Raw genomic sequence first — 15151 nt, 5'->3', positions numbered from 1 at the left:
GGTCAAATTTGGAGAAAAAGGCAATGAATAATGATAAGTATGAGGGTGGTCTGAAAAGTTCCGAGCCTAACAATGAAAAAACAAATTTATAATTTCAAAATTATTTTTATTTTTCAACATAATTTCCCTTATTCCAGCGATGCTCCAGCGTTATCCCATCCCTGTAGTGGTTCTCAGGGAGATCTGCAAAATATCCCTCTACAGCTGCAATCACCTCTTGATTCGAGGAAAAAACGATGACCAGCGATGAACAGTTTTAGTTTTGTCAGAGGAAGCCAAATCTGGGGAATAGGGTGGATGTTCCAACAATTCATAGTGCAGATCTCTTAATTTTCCCATTGGCAAAACACCTTTGTGGGCAGGTGCACCATCCTGATGAAAAATATTTTTTTTTTCTTCTGCAAAAGGGGTATTTTCTCACGAATTTTTTCATCTAGTCTTGTTAAAAGATTGGAATAATATTCCCAAGGTTATGGTTTTACCCTTTTCAAGATAATTAATAAACAAAATGCCTTTAGCATCCCAAAACACCAATGCCATGACCTTTCCTGCAGATGAAACCGACTTTGTCTTCTTTGGCGCTGAACAACCGGCTTCTGTCCACTGTTTTGACAGCTATTTGGATTCTAGTGTGTAATGGTGAATCCAAGTCTCATCCATAGTAGTAATAAATTGATGCACAAAATCAATTTTATTTTTGTTTAAATGTTCCAAGCACTGCTCAGAGATTTTCATGCGAGTGTGTTTTTGATCTGCTGTGAGCAAGTACAACACCCATCTTGCTTTTTCATTTGCAATTCTTCATGCAAAATATACCCTACACATTCTTTGGAAATGCCTATAGTCTCAGCAATTTCACGCACTTTGACTTGCCTGTCATCCAATACCACATCGTGCACTTGATCAATGATTTCTGGTAATGTTACACATTTTGGACATCCTTCACGTGGATCATCTTCAAGGCTATTACGGAGGCATTTAAACTCGGTAACTCATTTCTTAATTGTCAAAAACAAAGGAGAAGAGTGCCCATAAACTTTTATGAACTTCAGATGAATTTCTTTTGAGGTTAAACTTCTTTTACAAAGAATTTTATAACCGCACGATACTCAATTTTATCCATTTCAGGGGATACAGACAACACTTCTGCTTCTGACAGCTGTACAAAACAAACTACTTGATAGAATGACTTGCAATTTCACATAGATGTTTATGACAGATGTACCAACTTAAAAAAAAATTGGCATCTAGGGTCGAGTGTTGCCACCTATGTTCGAGGATCAAGAACTTTTCAGACCATCCTCGTATTACTGGACTTCTGCTCAGAACACGGAATAGTCGTTGCTAACACCATGTTTCAACATAAAGATGTGCACAAGTTCACATGGAGAGAAGACACAAGAAATGTCAAAAGCCACATTGACTATCATTGTTGATAGCGATATCATCATGCTGGTTCAGGATACAAGAGTGTACAGAGGGTTTGAAATTGGAAGTGACCATTACATTGTACTAAGCAGGATAAAAATGAATATCACATTGAAAAAGACCAATATGTAAGAAAGTTTTATGAGAATTAAAGCCAAGATGCTAGGTAAATTGTAGATTCAACTATACAAACATTATTGCAGAAAAAATGAAACAAATTGAAAACAAGAACGAAACCTTGGACTCTCAGTGACAAACTCTAATGAAGACATTGATTGATTCAGGCATGTGGTGAAGTTGTCTGTATGGATAGAAAAATAAGAAAATCATGGTGGATACAAGAAGCAGTCCTGGAAGAAAAACAAAAGAAAACATACCAAAAGTTCCAATCAAATAAGTCAGCAGATACCGTAAAAGAATACAGAGAAAAATGTGAGAGAGCTAAGTGACATGTAAAAGTAGTTAAACAAAACTCATGGAAATACGTTGGAAAGAGTATGGAAAATAAATATTAGAAAGGTGGCAAAATGTTCTGGAGGCTATGAAAGAATCTTAGAAATAAATGAAAGAGTACCATAAAAGGAATCAAAAATAATAAAGGTTACATGAAAACTGACAATAAGGATATTCTAGATGTCTGGTGTAATCACTTTGAAAGACTGTAAAATTAACCAAGCATGACAAAACCTCGCTAAAAAATGTTCAAGAGGAATGCAAGAAGGAGGAGTACATATCAATACTCGAGGTAGAAAAAGCTATCAAAAACTTGAAATGTGGAAAGTTCAGTAGGAGTAGATGATATTCAAACAGTAATGCTTAAGTATGGAAGTATAAAAGTTTTTCAGTGGCCACACTGCATAATAAGATAACCTGGACCACCCAGCTTGTTCTTTGAGAAGAACAAGTTGGGTGGTCCAGGCCAAATAGAGGTTGTCAAGATCAGATTTTCACTTTAAGACAAATAGTTGAGAAATTGCATGCATGGATCTGTATTTAAGTTTTGTAGATCTGGAAAAGGCATATGACTGGGTACCTGAAGAAGGGCTTTTCAAAACATTTCAATCATATGGGGTGAAGGAACATTATACAGAACAATACATAATTTATATTAAGTTGTTTGTCAGCAGTTAGAATTGAAGGAAATATACGAAAATGATTTGATGTAAAATGAGGGGTAAGACAAGGATACATCTTATCTCCACCATTATTTATCGTCTATATGGATCACATTATGAAATAAAGCTACATTAGGCCTGATATTAGAACTGAAGGTATAAAACTTAGCTCTTTGTTTTATGCAGATGATGTGATGTACTTCTAAACATGTCTATTGCAAGTCTCCAGGATTCTCTAACTAAATTGAACAGTGCATATTTAAGCAATTTTTGTTAGTTCATCATTTAACATAGTGCTTGAACCCAGCAATACATTGTATACATGAATGTAATGTTGTAACACTCATTAATGCAGGTAGATGGCATTGGGTTTGCTTAAGTGATGAATCTTACAATGATTAACTTCTTATTTGCATCATTGTAATGTTAGCAGAACCACATTAATACAGTCGATGAGGTGAAGCAGTAGCAGCCATATAATAGGGTGACTGATTGTGATATTAGTCCATAGAAATAGCGTTGAGCTGAAATGTGTGAAATGTTTGTGTTTGCTATGTATTTCACATAGCAAACACAAACAAATAGGCAGGAGCATAGAAAACATCAGGTGCATTCTGAATGGAGATCATAGGATCTCCATTTTACTTATTCTTATTAATTTTTTTAATATTTAAATGAAATATTAGTAAAATAAGTAATGTAGTAAAATAGTAAAGGAAAATAATATTTTATTTATTGTATAGAGAATGAGTAACAAATTTTGGTGTAAAGAGAATGAGTAAAAACTGTGCCTATTTAGGCACAGTTTTTATTAAAGATGGCAGGTTGGAAATAGACAACATAATGTTATTACCAACATTCATCTTGTAGTGCCTCCACACTGGCTTTTTCCAGATTTCAAGCTTACATGATTATCATTATGTGTCGTAGGAAATATGATCAGATCTAGCATTGAAGACTATTTACCAAACTAAAGCATTATTACCTGCCTTCAAATCTGTGCCAGTGGGTATTAACTTTTGCCATGGTTGTTCATTATGTACAATGATGATATCCTCTCTCTTCAAGAAACCTTGTTCTGCTCAAATGTTTCAAATTTCCATAACCCATCACTTAAATATCAATTTCCTCAACATCCTTCAGTGAGATGAAGATAACCTTATAAACTGTACTGTTATCAAATAGTTGTCTGCTTTCTCACAAGAAATAGCAAACTTCAGCTCTCTATCCCTTTGATCAAATCTAGATTTTGAAACAAAATCAATATTTCTCTTGATTATGCTTCCAGGCTTTCCCATGCAAACACATCATTCTACTTGGCCTCATAAAAATTGACGTCATTTCTCATCCCTACAAACTGATAATAATATATAACTTTATCTTAAATCTAGTCATCCTTAGAACAACATTATCACATTTTAGATGGCACATCAAAAACATCTCTAAAAATGCTTAATATTAGCCAGAATGAGGAAGTCCAGTTAATAAAAGAGAGTAGTTTGTATACCTCTCTCTCTCTCACACACACACACACACACACACACACACACACACACACACACACACACACACACACACACACGAACACACACAAACACACACACACACACACACACACACACACACTTCCATCGTTTTCATGGATGCTGTTCAGATGAAGTACCTCATTCCTTTGTGTCAGATTATAAAAAAACAAGAACTTTTCCAAAAACTTTACAAGAGTAAGTAATTAATATCATAGAAAGTGGTGGTATTTAATGTCATTAAAAAACAAGTTAAAAATAACATGACTGAAAACTTCATTGGCTCACTAACTGGCATTTTTTTCTTCTTTCTCATCTGCCTAAGGCAGGTTGATGCCACCATGAACAATATGTTTCCACTCCAATCTATCAGTAGCCAAGTTATTTACATTTCTGTAAGAGTTGAGACTACTTAGACGCTTCCCATCCATTTCCTTCTACTCTTATGTTCTGGAGAATTTGAAGAACCCCTTCAGTACACATTCTGTACATATGTCCATACTACTGCAATTGTTTTTCTCTGATTCTTTTCATTATTGAATTACAGTATATAATTGTTGTCTGATCTGACTGTTTTCACCAAAATCTGTGATGATTTATTTATTTTCCTCAAACATTTCCTTTCAAAGCCTGTCATTCTTTGTTCTTTATTCTGTTTGATAACCCAAGTCTCTATGCCATAAAGAACAGCAGGGAGTATCACTGGACTTTGATTTTAAGTTCTTTAGAGAGATGTATATTTTTTCCATATATTTGTAAGATTGATTACAATATCTTCCCCTAGATTTATTGTGTGTTTAATAGTTTCTTTTAGTTTCTGTCTGCATAGTTAGCCTAGTGGCTTTGCGCTTCACAACCATATGCCTCGGGAAGGAGTGTCCCAGGTTCGATTCCCCATTTAAGACGTGAGGAACTTGAGGATCTTCCTCAGCCATAACAAAGTTAGCTGGTTTTGGGTGCTGGCAGTAGGGTTTTTTCTGCCAGTTTATCTGGCATTTTTCATCCTGCAAGCAGGCAAACTGTCCCCGTGAACATACACTTCTACAGTCAAAAAATATTTCCCCCCAGCGGCAGGCTAGGTGACAGGTCGGTTGGGAGTGGTACTAACAAGAAGTCGCATCTAAGTAACACGCGGACCCTGCATAGGAAGTGGGAATAATGCGTAGTGAAAGAAGAATAGTTTCTTTAAAATTTAGTCTGTCTGTGATCAATGTGCCAAAGTAAATGAATTGTTTAACCTACTCCAGTTTATCCTTCAACTTCAAAGATAAGTTCTCCATTTCTGCCTATTGCTACTGTTTTGGTTTTAGTGAAACAATGGCAATAGGCAGCTAGCTAGTATTATCTATACTAAAATTTATTAGGTGGTATTTTCATTGTAGTGAAATATGAATTATATAATGCAAAGAATGTAGCTTAAACTATAACTAAATCATTACCCCTATAAACAGGGCTTGAAAATTTTCATACTGGCTCATCATTCAGGTAAACATTCCACCCATCATATGTTAGCCTGGGTGTAATCTACCATGGTCACCTAATATTTCACAGACACATGTTTATTTTATAAGCTTTTGTTAATGTATGGCTAAATTTAATCTGTATTACTACTTTTACTTGGAAGTAGAAGTAAGTATGTTAACTACTTATATATCATTGTGCTGAGCATTCTGTGAAGAAAAAATGTCATGCATTTTATAAGTGATAAAAGACCAATTATTATTTTATTTTATTCAAATCAATAATACTATTTTTTGCTTCTAACACATCTTGAATCACTTTTATGATAAAAAAGCAAATAAATCCTTCTCTAAACTATTCCAAATCATCTCAGTATCTCCACCATAAGTGTCCCTTTCATGGATAGAGGGATGTTATCAATGTTATCAACAGTGATAACATCCCTCATATCATCCCTGATATGAGATGATAACAGACATGTTATCAACCATCTGGATGATAACATGTCCCTGGTTGCCAACAGATCAGAGCAAACCTCTTATCGCATTGTAGAGCAAATCATGATTTGTCTGTAAACAATACTAACCCCTCCCCCAACTCTTAGGTCCAGTTGATGTGGAGCCTAGCCCATTTCAAACATTCTCTTCTAGTCACCTAGCAAACAGACCACCTTCCTGAAAGTGGTCTGTATGCTAGGTGACTAGTAGATAGACCACTTTCCTGAAGCCTTCTATACTTAGCAGAAGCAGATACCAACATTCCTGTAGCTGTAAGTCAGAAGATCATAGCTTATTCAGGGTAATATGGGTAGCACTTCTGCTATAGCTGTGACTGTTGTTATTGATTGGAACCAATAACAACAGTCACAAACAATACTGCAAAGATGCAGTGAAGGAAGGCCACCAGCTACAACCACCAGTATCTCCGATTATAGCTGGCGGCCTTCCTTCACTGTATCTCTGGAATGCTGTTTGTGACTGAATTGGTTCCAGTCTGTAAATCACAAGGAACCATCTGGTTACCTCCACCTGACTCATGCCAGCCTCTAGTCTTATAATGGCCAGGTACCTTAATACATTGGTTAAATGATATATTGCAGCTATAACAAGAATTCTGCTATCACAAAATGATTTGTTCTCCTCTGGGCACAAAATGGAAAACCACTCCAAAATACCTGCTTTTATGACACTGCTCATTTGCATATACTGCTAAGAAAGCTACTCATTTGTAAAACTAAAATTTTTTTATTTATATTAGCTACTTTAATCATTGACTTTGGAAATAAATTTGTCATTCTCTATTTCATTATCTTGTTGAAAGGTGAATAATAATGATTAATGATTTACAATCATGATATTTACAAACTCATTAGTGAGTTTGTAAATATCATGAATGGTGTATCACGAAATATCAGAAATGGTGATGAGCTACACTGGTTTCCATAAATTAAGGATCATCCGACTTGGGTCATTTTTTACATAATGTACCTGACTTTCATGTGCCCCCCCTCCCCCAAGTTATCGTAATTTTTTTTCTCTTTGTTCCTTAATTTATGGAAACCAGCATAGTCCATCACCGATTCTGATATTTACAAACTCACTAATGAGTTTGTAAATGTCATGATCACTAATCATCGATTATTAATCTCTGTTAATAACAAATTTATTTCTAAGGTCAATGATTAAAGAAACTAATATAAATCTAAAAATTTTATTTTACAATTTATATTAGTTAATTCTTAAGTAACTCTGTATCTGTAATTATGAAAAAAATGAAGTTGACGACTTACACTCACTGCTTTCTTGTAATGACTTCTCAGCTGTTTCCTTCAAATGCTGGCATACCTTCCAAAGAAATCAAAATATGTTTTGCAACACATTTTTCAGTAAAGTAATAACATTTATGATCACCACTACTATCAAAATAAACAAAGGATTAGTGCTTCATTTATGTCACACAGATACAAAAATAGAGATAATAAAAGGTACCTCAAATACAGTCAACTCTTAATATAGTAAATATGATTGCAACAAAACTTGCTCACAAGACAACTACTGAAAAGTCCAGGCACAATGCCAATAAACACAATACTGTGGTAAAGAAAATTCCTGAAGAAAATTCTATATACTATCTATATATATACTATATATATAAACCAATGAGTTTACAACAATCTGTTCATACTTTAACTCTTCAATGAACTTGATTATGTGCATTAATCCTTATATTTATTTCTTTGTTTCCTGTTAACTTATTTCATGCATCAATAATCTCCTATTACTAAGTCAAATTTCATTTAACTGCACTTGACTAAAATCTATTTAGAAAAATTCTGATTTTGGTCATACTTCTCAAATGAAATCCATAAAATTACTTTGATAATAAAAACAAAGAGTTTAAAAAACTTGGTACCCAGAAGTTAAAAACAAGGATACATTATGGTAGATGCAGGGAACATTGGGTAGGGGAGGGGGGGTTTACTAGAAGCTGTTATTGTTATTTAGATTCATCACCAAAGAAACTACTGTAATGAGGCCAGTGTATTATGAATTAACTGTCTGTATTCTTCTGGTTATTTGACTGACTATTCTGCACAATTTAAATTACTTCAGTTTATGGATGAAAAATTGCTTAGTTTCACACAACATTAGAAGTATATTTATAACTAGGATGGGAAGAGCATATAAATTTATATTTTCCTTTAGATATGCCACATGCAGAAGACAAAAGTTTCAGTAAGGAAATACCGTGAGTAGACATATTACTAACTATTATAATAACGGAATTAACTCATGCCAATTATTTTTTATTCGTAGAATTTTCACCTGAGTATCACAGGTGACATCATCAGTACAGGTACAAGGCTAATTAAACAATAACTGTTATATTCACAAAGCGCCACCTAAGTAGCTAAGGTTAAATTTCTTAAATTTATTTAATCATTATTATTTTTTAAATTACTTAAATTTAATTATTAAGTTATTTAATTATTGCATAATAATTATGTAATTATTCAATTATAATAATTAAAACAAAATTTTTTTAATTATTATTACAATTTTTTTTTATTATAACAAAAAGCCACATAGATATTTAGTGGTATATTAATTCCTCCTTCATATCCAATGGCTATAAGAAGTCCTTCATAAAAAGAGCTTTAAGTAGTCATGCTCTAGCATCCTCTTCAAGTACAGAAGAACCTACACGTATACCTATCCCCTATGTACACAGGATTAGTGAACACATAGCTAAGGTGCTAAAACCACTAAATATCTGTGTGGCTTTTTTGACCCATCAGAAAAATCTTGACTTTCATAATGTCTCCAAAAGACAAGCTCTCACATCTCAGTAATCCAGGTGTCTACCAGATTCCTTGCTCATGTGGATTATCATATTTTGGACAAACAGGAAGATCTGCTCAGGTCCGATTAGAAGAACACCAGTCATACATCCAGTACCTTGAACCCAAACAGTCTGGAATTGCAGAACATGCCATCAACACCAGACATAGAGTTAAGTGGAACAAGACAAAGGTCATTCACAAAAGTTGGTTCCTAATGGAACGGCTATACAAAGAAACATGTGAAACATTACTTCACTCCCTTAACCTAAACAGATCCGATGGTCTGCGTCTTTCCCCCTTGTGGGAGATAGTACTTTATAAAGCAGCAAATCTTTCCTAACATATAATTGTATACACATATATATATATTAAAAAATAATAATATTATTATTATAATTGAATAATTATATAATAATTAAATAACTTAATTAAAATAAAATAAAAAATAAATAATAATAATAATTAAATAAATTTAGGAAATTTAACCTTAGCTACTTAGGTGGCGCTTTGTGAATATAACAGTTATTGTTTAATTAGCCTTGTACCTGTACTGATGATGCCTGTGATACTCAGGTGAAAATTCTATGAATAAAGAATAATTGACGTGGGTTAATTCCGTTATTATAATAGTCAGAAGACAAAACATGTGGTCTTATATTTATTAGAGTGGGATTCTTTTTTATTTATTTATTTTTTTATTTCAGTGCAATCAAAGCAATGAAAAATAAGCCCTATTATATAAATTCACATCCTCATTTATGCTTTATTATAAGCATTTTGTACATCTCACTTAGCCATTTTTATCCCATCATACTAACAATACACCTTCCTTAATCTAAAAATATTATTAGCTACCAGCCTCCTTTTGCTCTTAACAAAAAGAGATTACAACTACAGCATAGAATGTAATCTCGAAAACACTTATTTCTAAGAAAATGCATGTTGTTATTAGTAGGAATTAAAGCTGTTATTGAGACTGTAGCTGTACAAAAATCTTCAAGGAAATTTCAAAATATCAGTAACTTTCAACAAACTTCCTTATAATCATAACTTTAATTTTGACAGTATTACAACACCAAAGAAATTTAAATTATAAAAGGATGTTTATTAGCTGACATATTTTGCTGTATTTCAAACCAGCATCATCAGAGTAAAACACATTACAGTCTACATACAACAATGAGTAAGCTAAAAGACAGAAAAACGTGTAGAAGTAACAGTTGCTTTAAATGAATAAAATGCTATGAGACCCACTTAATTATTCATAGAAAGAAAAAAAAAAAGAAAGAAAGAACAGAAATTACCACAAAGGAAATTGCAAGAAATAAAATAAATCACAGGAAATGCCACAAAAAAGGAAATCGCTAAAAACAGATGAAAAGATTTTGCAAGAAATAAAAGAAATCAACAGATATAGAACAGAAGAAATGGCTGGAAGGTATACTAAACAGGATTGGCAGGAGTTATATATAAAGCGCACAAAATGTTACAATAGCTAAAATAAATGTCCCTTACCTGAAAATTTCAAAATAAACTATGTGCAGTCTAATGTAAAAATAAATTAAAAAAAAAAAATAGAAAAAAATGGTACAGGAACTAGAGACCAAATAGAAAACATGAGATGGATTATAGAGAGAACAAGAGAATCACATTCTCTCATCGTGTGGATCACAACAGACTGTGCATTATAATGAGATCAATGGGAATACCTGAACATCTAATTCTCTTGATAAGAGGTGTATGACAACCAAGAAACTTCAGTAAAAATAGTCTTTGGAGAAACAGACAGTGTTCGAATGGAAAAGAGGGGTGCAGCAGGGTTGTATACTGTTGCCCTATCTTTTTAATATTAATAGTGTTAAGACTGGTGGCAGTAAAATAAATAATTTAAGATATGCAGATGATAGAACCCTCATAGCAGAAACTAAGAAAGATCTGGAGCAGCTGATTCTATTAGTTAAGACAGAAAGTAACAAAGCCAAGTTTAATTTAAACATCAGCAAAATAAAAGTAATTGTTTTTGGCAATTTAAATGAATTTATAATGGAGGGAAATAAAATAGAAATTGTTGCAAGTTAGGTTTTACTCGAGTCCAGAATCAGAAATTATGGTAAATGTGAAGATAAAATTAAAAAATGATGGAAAGATAGAAGTGTGAGTAAGGCCACAAAAATTAGAATTGTCAAAGCAATGGAATTTCCAAATGTATGGATGTGAAAGCTGTATTGTTAAGAAGAAAGTGAATTGATTTGAATTATGGGTGTGGAGGAGACTATTAAGAATCTCATGGACTGCAAGAATGACCAATAAGAAGGTTTTAGAGAATATAAAGACAGAATGCTCTGTGGAGGAAATGATTGCTATGCAAAAGCTGGTGTACTTTGGACATATTATGCAAGCTGATGAATCACTGAAGAGGTAGTTATGTTGGGGAAGATTGAGGGAAGAAGAGGAAGACCACAAGAGTTGGATGGACAACATAAAAGCACTTACCAACTTAAACTTACAATTATTGAAAGAAAGGACAAGAGGCCAAGTGGGATGTAGAGCCTTTGTTTACAAGATCACCAAGAGTTGAAAATGACCAGATGGCACATAACAACATATATATATACACACACAAGATGTGCTCAAAAAAAAAGCGACCAAACTTTTGCTATAAAGACTTAATTGCTCATTTTAAGCACTGTCCCCTTCAAAGTACTCCCCCCCCCCCCTCTACTGGTGATACACCATTACCAAAGTTTCATCCATTGTTGGAATGTACTTGCTGTGATGGCGCACAGTTCTCCTATTGCATTTTTCTGAATCTATAGTTTGAAAACGATGTCCTTTCAAAGTGGTTTTAAGTTTGGGAAATGGCAAACAGTCTGCTGGGGTTAAGTATTTAGTGATACAATAAAACTACTTGTTTTTTGCATCCGTGATATAGTGTCTGTTGCAGATGGGATGATGCAACATTTTCACTATATAGGGACATTTTCATTCCAGACTTAGAACTACTGAAAAACAAAAATGTGCATGTGAAGGCACAATTCTCGAAGTGATGGATAATTCTCACAATGGTCAGAATTATTTATGTATATATTACTCATGTTAGAGGCTTAATGAAGTAAAACAGCACTAAATGTTAAAAATGTTATTTAATTCTTCCAATATTTCATTTCAGTGATTACAATATGAGACTTCTAACAAACAAACAAACAAACAAACAAACACACACACACACACACACACACACACACACACACACACACACACACACACACACACACACACACACACACACACACACAAAGGCAACAGAAAACTAAGTGATACACGTGTACTAAAGACTAGACTCTTAACTAGGTGGGATGCCTCTGTGGGCACTATTGGTAGCCTAGAATGTAAACTGAGATCTTGAAATATTAGTGTTTCCCATATTTTAGAAAGTTTTATGCAACCATATTTATATAGATTAGACTTATTTTTAAGAGCAGCAGCAGCAGCAGATTCCAAAAATACACTTTTTCTTCTAAATTTACTGTGATAGAGCATGGTGATCTTTTTCCATTTCATTCTATGAAATGTATCTAAAGCATGGTCCACAAAGCCCGATTGACCATTGCATAACTACAGATGTATTTTTGGTGTTCTTTCATGTTGGCAGACCTTCCTGTCTCTGTATAGTAGGCTAACTTGCAGGAACAGGGCACTATCTATATTCCAGACACAGAGAGAGGATAGAAATTCATTGCATTCCAATAGATGCTTGCCAATGGTATCCAATAATGCAATGCACACATTCTTTTATTATTTTAACAAGAATACTCAACATCTAGCTCTAATCCAGAGCCCTTTCTAATTCAGAGTATTATACCTTTCCACTATTTGTATATGGGAAAGATACGACTTCTGCATTACTTTAACCTTGGTATCTCTTCTGGGTCTCAATCCCATTAATGTTGTTTTCCACAGGTGAGGCTCATGTGGAAAACACTGGGTCTTGTACTAGATGTACAAGGATCGAGACCAGATGTAGTGATCTAGTGTAGGATCGAGACCAGATGTAGTGGTCTCGATCACTACGTTCCACTAGACGCTTGCCTCTGGTATAGCCTCCACTGGGATCCTTAGATGGATGTCTTACCTGGAGGAGATGAGTAATTCTTGCTGGTGCCCTGTGGAGGTTGATGTTTGGCTTAGTGGTGGGTTTTCCCTATCACTGGGTGTGGCTGAGGCTTCTGCAGGTTTTGTCTGGGAACCACCACTGAGTTTAATGGCATATAGTGCGAAATAAGAGCCTTTGGATTTCTCACTGAAGCTAGAGTGAGCTGAAGGATCACATAGTTTATTGAGCTGATCCTTTATTTATGAGTTTAGTAGTGATCATTTAGAGATGCATAGTGAACTTCTAGTTCATCTAGAGTTTTAGAAGAGGTACTCTGCACTTTAACAGTACTTCAATAAAAGTCAAAACTCGTGATTATGGGAAGAGACCCTACTCAGACTGGTTTTCACCATTAAGAATATAATTTTTTGGCATCTTTAATTTATAGTATAACCATGTGAAAAAACAAAACTTTCAATGCCTATATCTAATCCCGAATATTTTAGTAATAAGGTGCGACACCTCTTGAACACTTGCATATGAAATATGGCTTCTGCATTACTTCAACCTTGATATCACTCTTGGATCTGGCTCCCAGTGATGAGACCTCAATAAAGGTCGAAACCAGTCTGGGTAGTGGTCCTTCCCATAAGGCATAGCATTACACACACCTGAAAGTATGTGTTCTTTTCATTATGGGTACAAAAACAATTAATGTGAAGTCACTAGCCTCTGCATACAAGTAGTTTAATCGTAAAGGTACTTCATGAACAAACTTTGTTTGCTTACATTTAGATAAAGAATTCAACAAGAATATAATATTATTGACCATGCTGATATTATGGTGCTATGAGATTTTCTTTAATATTAAATATAGATATATTTTAAGATTTTGTAGACAGAATAATGTAAATTATATATTTCAGTGATTACACCACATTTTTAATTATTCAGTTATACAATATACTGAAATAATAGTTCCCGAAAACTTTCGTAAATTGTAGGATTCACATCTTCAGGTAAATAGTATACCTTAAAGTTTAAACAAGAGAAATTAATAAATACAAATCATTACCATCTGGCTATTCATAAACTCAAATAACAGAATGCAGATATAAAACGTTACTGACGTTGAACAATACTGGACGATGTCACGTGTCCTTGTTCTCATTCATACAGTCCGAGCTCAGATTGAGGTAGATTTTTTTATTAGAGCTGACCACACTTGATGGAGAATTAAACATTAATTTTTATTGCATTGGGTTGGGTTTTTCAGCATATTAGCAGCTTCTTTAAATTTTCTTATATAGCTGTTGTTTTCTTTGTATGACATCGTCGCTTTTTTGCCAGAGTACATCGTGTCCAGTGGAAGTGGTATGGAAAGCAAGACCCGTTTTTTGTTCTCTTTTGTATTGTACGCCTTTTTGGTGTTCAGCCATGCGTATTTCTCCAGATCTTCCTGTCTGTCCTACGTAGCAAATCCCGCAAGCGCAATGGATTTTGTAGACTCCTGGTTTTTTAAGAGGATGATGAGGTGCTTTTGGTGGATGTAGGAATCTTGAGATTTTTTCCATAGGAAGGAAGGCTACTTTTACGTTGTGTTTGTTCAATTATTTGGCTAGCTTGTCTGTATCATTTTTGATATAAGGAAGTGAGATTGCATTTTTGTAATCCTGTTTTATTGTGGAAGGCATTTTAAGGATTCTCTTGATGGTTTTTGTTTCATACCCATTCTGTTGGAGGATTTATGTTAAGTATTTTAGTTCTTCATTACATCTTTCTTGTGTGCTGGAGATATTTTATGCTCTGTCTCGAAGAGTTTTAATTAAGCTTATTTTTTGTGAAGGATGGTGGTGTGAGACTGCATTTAGAAATTTTCCTGTGTTTGTTGGCTTCCTATATACTGAGAAGGAGAGTTTACTTTCTTCACTAACTTCTAATAGAATATCTAGAAAAGGAATATTTCTATTTTCTTCTTGTTCTAAAGTGAATTTTATGGTGTTGTGCAAATTGTTGAGATAATCTTTGAAATTGATAAGTCCATCTGTTGTTCCATTCCATATGATGAAAATATCGTCTACATAGCGTAGCCATATTTTTGGTTTTTTATGGTAATTCTTAAGAGCATTGTTTTCAAATTTTTCCAATTAGCCACAGAAGTCTATGCCTTCAATTACAAACTTACGGT

At 34.0% G+C, this 15151-nt stretch overlaps 1 protein-coding gene across 3 annotated transcripts in view; it reads right to left on the bottom strand.

Moving 5' to 3' along the window:
• The window catches only part of LOC150106811 (nucleoprotein TPR-like), an 826699-nt gene that overhangs the window by 418863 nt on the left and 392685 nt on the right, over positions 1-15151 (bottom strand). For 2 of the 3 annotated variants that reach the window (XM_090393327.1, XM_090393328.1), the window contains exon 24: positions 7317-7371. In XM_090393327.1, the coding sequence (XP_090249453.1) occupies positions 7317-7371 (55 nt within the window). The remainder of the gene's footprint in view (positions 1-7316; positions 7372-15151) is intronic. The other variant, XM_090393329.1, reaches the window with a different exon arrangement.

This window comes from Typopeltis vanoorti, chromosome 5 (assembly GCF_054136105.1).
Source record: "Typopeltis vanoorti isolate ZY-2024b chromosome 5, IOZ_Tvanoo_1.0, whole genome shotgun sequence".
Taxonomy (NCBI): Eukaryota; Metazoa; Arthropoda; class Arachnida; order Uropygi; family Thelyphonidae; genus Typopeltis; species Typopeltis vanoorti.
This window is presented reverse-complemented; position numbering and strand designations above follow the sequence as displayed.